The sequence below is a fragment of the Arachis hypogaea genome, chromosome 11 (genome assembly GCF_003086295.3).
Source record: "Arachis hypogaea cultivar Tifrunner chromosome 11, arahy.Tifrunner.gnm2.J5K5, whole genome shotgun sequence".
NCBI classification, from domain to species: domain Eukaryota; kingdom Viridiplantae; phylum Streptophyta; class Magnoliopsida; order Fabales; family Fabaceae; genus Arachis; species Arachis hypogaea.
In genome coordinates this window covers 24,521,947-24,527,842 of record NC_092046.1, presented here as the reverse complement: position 1 = coordinate 24,527,842, position 5,896 = coordinate 24,521,947, and the positions used below count along the sequence as shown (strand labels likewise).

General features: G+C 33.9%; 1 protein-coding gene across 1 annotated transcript; it reads right to left on the bottom strand.

Annotated features, from left to right (window-relative positions):
* Nucleotides 1-358: 358 nt before the first annotated feature.
* Nucleotides 359-5,500, bottom strand: LOC112720565 (ferredoxin C 2, chloroplastic). The gene is made up of 6 exons (XM_025771546.2): nucleotides 5,102-5,500; nucleotides 4,934-4,997; nucleotides 3,249-3,337; nucleotides 1,404-1,472; nucleotides 1,087-1,131; nucleotides 359-719 (listed from the first exon to the last, which is right to left on the bottom strand). The coding sequence occupies exons 1-6, from the start codon at nucleotides 5,351-5,353 to the stop codon at nucleotides 675-677; spliced, it is 564 nt and encodes a 187-aa protein (XP_025627331.1). The 5' UTR covers nucleotides 5,354-5,500; the 3' UTR covers nucleotides 359-674.
* Nucleotides 5,501-5,896: the final 396 nt, after the last annotated feature.

The window sequence follows — 5,896 nt, the reverse complement described above, 5'->3', positions numbered from 1 at the left end:
AAAATTCAAATTTTAAAAGATTCAAATTTTATTTGTTATGGACGAAGAGTACTAGAGTTACACACTTCGCAGACAATGGATTTTTTTAATTTTCTTTTTTCAATTATTTGATATAATGTAATTTGTCATCTTAGAGATTCTAATATGTTTTACATATTCCAAACGTCTTAATTCCAATTAACGCAGTTTTAATTAATCAATTTTTTTAATTTATTCTTTTAAATTTTACATTAAGAATCAAACTAAAATTCATTTAAGATCAAAACAATATTTTACTCTTCTTTAAATTTATCTTTTTATCTCCTTAATTTTTTTTTTCATCCACTACTTTGTTAGTTCCCTAACAAAACAAAACCGCTTTTATAATAAGTCAACATATTTATGACTAAAGACCTTCAAAGTTTGATACGGCGAGATATAATCAAGTATTAGAATACTAATTTACACAAAGCACGATGACAGAGATATGCATGACGATTACCTACATTTGTATACTATGCTAATGACAACAGTCCACTACTTTGAAGAGAGGATGAAGATTACATAAGGATTACATAGGATTAGGGATTTTACTTGACGTGCAAATATTCAAGGCTAGAACCATGTAAAAAGAGGGAAAACAGAAAATTCCGCATTGTGTGCTCCAATGGTTCTCAGATTTTACATTGTTTTACTTACTCGTCGCCCATGGCCAACTCCAAGGCATAGTCATCTCTCTCCTGTAACGCATTAGAAGTCACACAATCAAATAAATGAAAAAGTAGAGGGGAAGCTATCTAGTTTCCCTTTTTTTTCTCTAATAGTTTCCAAAAAGATTAAAGGTGCATTTAGTTTGCATTTTCATCTTATGTTTTTGTTTTTAATGTTTTCTGTTTTTAAGATTTGGTGAAGGAAAAAAAAAATTAGAAGTGAAAATAGAAAATAAGATTTTATTGTTTTAATTGTTATTCTTTTTTTCTTCAAAAAATCCTGAAAACACAAAACATTAAAAATAAAAATAGAAAATGTAAACGCAAACCAAATACACCCTCGTCACCAAAAAAAAACCAAATACACCCTAAGAATTCAAGAGCCAACTGAACATACCACTGGTCCTCGGGCGAAATACCGTCCGAACTGAAGCCAATATACCTGTATATGCCATGGATTTATCGTCGTATTCATGATTCAATAACAAATAATAAGAACGATGATAACGATTTGATTAGGCCTCCAATTCAATTTACAGGAGAGAAGTTTACATATTAAAATATATGTTTAGTTGGGGTTAAAAATGGAATGGGAATCTTTTAGATGGGTTTGATTTTCCAACCCTCAACCAAACATACCCTAAAAGATCGAAATGGAAATCACAAAGCAGTGATGACAAAGTGAAAGCTGTGATTGGTGTTCCTTCTCATTACCTCATCTTCATCTTGCGTTTCTACTTCAACGTCCGTGGATGGGAACCCCACACAAAGAAGTGCATAGCCCTGAAGAAAAATTCCATACACTTGTCTAGCTCAGCAATAAAAGGCAGTGGAATTTGCAAAAACATGCATGGCATGTTGATCAAAGTTGTTAACGAATGAAGGAATGAATGATAAAGAAAAAGAAAGGAAAGCAAACCATAAACTGGACAATATCTTTGTTCAGTTGTACATACAGAATAGTAACCAAAAAAGCAAACTGTTAAACATGCATGTAATAGTAACAAAAATATACATAAACCCCTTCAGACTATGTTTCAGTTTCATTATTGGAATAGACCCCAAAATAAAAATAAAAACACAATGAAGAATACAAATCTTCAGTCTAGAACAATGTGTGAGAAACAGAACCGATTAATTGAATGTTCTGTAGAAGTGTGGAAGTAATAGGCTCATAATTGTTACAAACTCTTACAAATTTTGATTCTCTAATATTATAATTGAAGTTACTAAAATAACTAAAGGAACATATTAATTACAACTTCAGTGCAATGTGAGCACTATGGCATAAACACAATACCTTCGATCCTCTTAGGTGCCCAAAAGAATAAGGTAAAATTTAACAGGGTTAGACACATGGCACATGCTAATACTAAGGTCTTATTTATTAGATTATCTGGTAGTTCTACACTGAAACAACTGCAACTTCTTCCTCCTCTCATCTCCTCTATTCACAGTTAATATAAAGAGCAAGGTAGACAGTGAGATTCAGCACTAATGAAGTTGCTGTCTTCTGACTTGGAGCTCACAAGTTCAAATCCAGGAAGCTATTTCTCTGTTACTGCTTAAACTTTCTCTTCTTTTTTCCTTCCCCCCTCCTCAAATCATGGTTGATATGACCTTTTACCTTTCAAAATTTAATAATGACAATAAAAGACTCTCATTCTACTCTTTGGAACCATCCAATATATTTCGGGGGGAAATGCATTGAAGTATGCCACAATAAAATCATGATAGGATCCGCACAGTTCACACAAATTCAAGGAAAAATAATGGGATATAGTACAGCATCCAAGTCTTGTTTGACTACAACTACATGCATTAGGGGATCTCATAATATTCGAGTCTAAATCATACTAACATCTAAGTCATTAGCAATTGAATCTACTTTGATAGTTTCCCTAATGATTTTTCTGTCACCCTCTACCTCTAACTATTGGACTACCAGTCTACCCTCCATCTACTCTACACTATCATAACTAAGGTCTCTAAGGGTCTTCTCCAAACATGTTCAAATCAACTAAAGTAAGATATACCATCTCTCTACCCCAACTTTTTTTTCTATAGTAAACTCATTCATAAATCTCTGGATCCATCTGGAGTGTTCACTTGCTAATCATGTATCATGTGCCTCACTCAACTGTTTCCACATATACAGTCATGGTAATTGGCGATTTTTAATTGTGCGTCACATCACCTTGCAGATATTTAGCATCGAATGGAGTACCTAGGCGTCAAGGGAGAGATGCCTGATTAAGAATCACCCGTCAAGTATTATCATATCAATACTGCATATTCCAAACTGCCACTTCTTCCTCCTCTCTTTTGCTCTAGAGTATTTTATCATGTCCAATATCATCTTTATTTTTCAATATTATGACTACAAGAAAATGATTTATTGCGGAAGACCTGTTCTCTTCTTTTGGCATCATCCAGTAGTTCATGAGAAAATTGCATAAAAGAATCTAATAATAAAATCACAACTACAAGAGATTAAGTCAAAATTACTGGTTCATCCGTGTAATGAAAAATAGATTAGAATAAAGAAGTCAAGCATGCCTTTTCTTTCAATTCAGCAGATATCCCAAGTGCCTCTGGCTGTCTAATCTGTCCATTCTTTATACGTACAGCACAGCTAGTACAACAACCTGCCAGCACAAAGTTTCAACAAAGAGTATCAAGAAGCTAGTAGTAGCATCAAATGAGTTGACTTCAACGTAGATGGTCATAGAAGCAGCAAAAAGAACAAGTATGAAGTATCACAGATGAACTGTGCCATATATATAATCTTGACTATGGTAATTTAGCAATAAATATAAAGAATCAAATGAAACCCTAAAACTACATAGAATAGTCATAATTGTCTTTGTTCCTACAGGAGATAAAAGTTTCTGAACTTTTACCCGTTTGAAGAAATGGAATCTACCAACAACAAAAGTCATTTCTAACAGAATGAAAAACCAAGTGCGACGGGTTAATTATAAACCACAACAAACTTTGCGTTACTTTCAAAAACATAATAAAGTAAGTAATAATGTTAAGAAATGTTGGAGCCTCAAAATTGAAATAATAAAAACTGAAGAGCATAGTCCCTTGAAAGGTTAAAAGGGTAAAGATATCAAATTTGGAAATATAGCATCCAGGCATACTAGTTATGGATGATGATTACTGCAGATTTAAATTAATTGATTTATGGATATATAAGAAAATCATGATACAACTAAAAACTCAAATGAAGTAGGTGTATAGATCAAAGGAGCCTGAAACAGGGCCAGTGGAGGACTTTATTAGATGATTTATATAGTTTGTATGAGAAATAGTTACAGGATATGCAAAATGTAGCAGCCAATGCTAGTGATATCAGCAATAAGGAACCTTGTAAATAATGTAACAGAACATTAGATAAGTAGCAAGGGAGTCAATAGAGTCATAGGTTCATTAACGATGAAGCATGTATACTGACACGGATACTCAATACGGACATGTAGACAAACCAAACTTTTAAAATGCATGACATGGAAACAGATGTGTATAAATTTTGAAGATTTATTCGGTATTCAAGTATTTATAAATGTCAAACTACCAATATAGATGTTTCTAGACCTTATTATCATTTTGTGCAATTCACGTTTGAAGTATAATTGATCAACAATAGATATAGTTATGTCTCGTGTTGTATGAGTGTCTTTGAATGTCAGACATTCACACATGGACATCTTGCTTAGTTGGTGTGTCTATGTTCTATATAGCTTATAAATGATCTTTAAAGCAGACATTATGACTTTTGTATGATCAATAAACTTTAGGAAGGTTCTTCCTGTCATCAAACCCCAAATAACAATAAAATTCTAGCGAGTAATCTCCAATGCCAATGGCAGTGGCCCCAAAATGGATAAATGGTGAAATCTTTGGATTAAGATCACTAGACAAATAGAAGGCACAAAAAGATTCAATTCTATCCAAGGTATTATCCTCACTTCAGTTAAGACCAGACCAATCCAAAACAAGGTAACACAAATTAATATACATATATTTCATCAAATTTAATTTTGAAGCACAAAGCCGTTCAACACGACCATCCAATCACATAACGTAGCCAATATGGTGCCTTTACATTTACCGTGTGAATAGTCATCCTAAAGAAAAGATGCGATTGGACACTGTTTTAAAAACGTTTAAGGCTGTCATTACATCAAAATTAAGCTCATATGATCAGTAAGAATTAAGAAAGGAGGGAACAGTACCATGTCTGCAGGCAAACGGAAGGGTAATGTTCTGAGATTCAGCAGTGTGTAATATATACTGATCCTGCATTTCACAATAATCAACCAACCACACATGAATTTGTTTCTAAAATATTCAGCGAAATTGAGAATTATGCTGGAGGCGGAAGAAGGAAGAGAAAAAAAAACCTCAGGAACCACGAACTCGTGAACGATTCCTCTTTGTGTATCATGGACGGTGACCTTGTGAGTAGGAACCTCACCGGACGGTGACGAGTAAGCAGTTGGGGGGGTCACATCCACCTGCGTCCGGAGCTCCGCCCTCGCCGCCGAGGTGGACTTGCGGCGGTTTGTGAAAGCAGCGGTGTAGAAAGCGTTAGAAGCAGAAGATTGGTGGTTTGAGAATGGAATGCAGCAGTTACAGGGAATTCGAAGAGCCATGTTGTGGTGGCTGCTGCTGCTGCTGGTTATCGTTCTCTAACACAAACAAACACACTCAGCGACGGATAAGGAAGCCGCTTCAGGAACCGTTGGTTCTGTTTACTTCCAATTGATGTTGGACATGTGTGCACTCTTACATTCTTCTCTATATTTTTATTTTTTTTTCTTATACATGTAAAAATTCAGGCACAGTCAATTTTGCTCCATAATTGAAAGTCGTTAAATGAAAATTTAATTAAATTAGTTAAATTATTTAATGATTTTCAACTATTAACTTTACGTAAAGTTAATTACAACTAAATTTTCACCTATTAATCAAATATCTCACTACAAATCATACGGACGGTTAGAAAAGTCTAGGAGGCCATGTAACTAGTAAAAAAAAGTGAGTCATTGGATGAAATCTCACACCAATCTCACTATTAAAACCATCATTGATAACTATTTGATAACTACAAATCACAAAAGTTACTGGCCCTCTAAGATTCCTTTTAACTTAATACTAAACTTTTATTAGTTTAATTTTTTTTCATTGCTATTTTT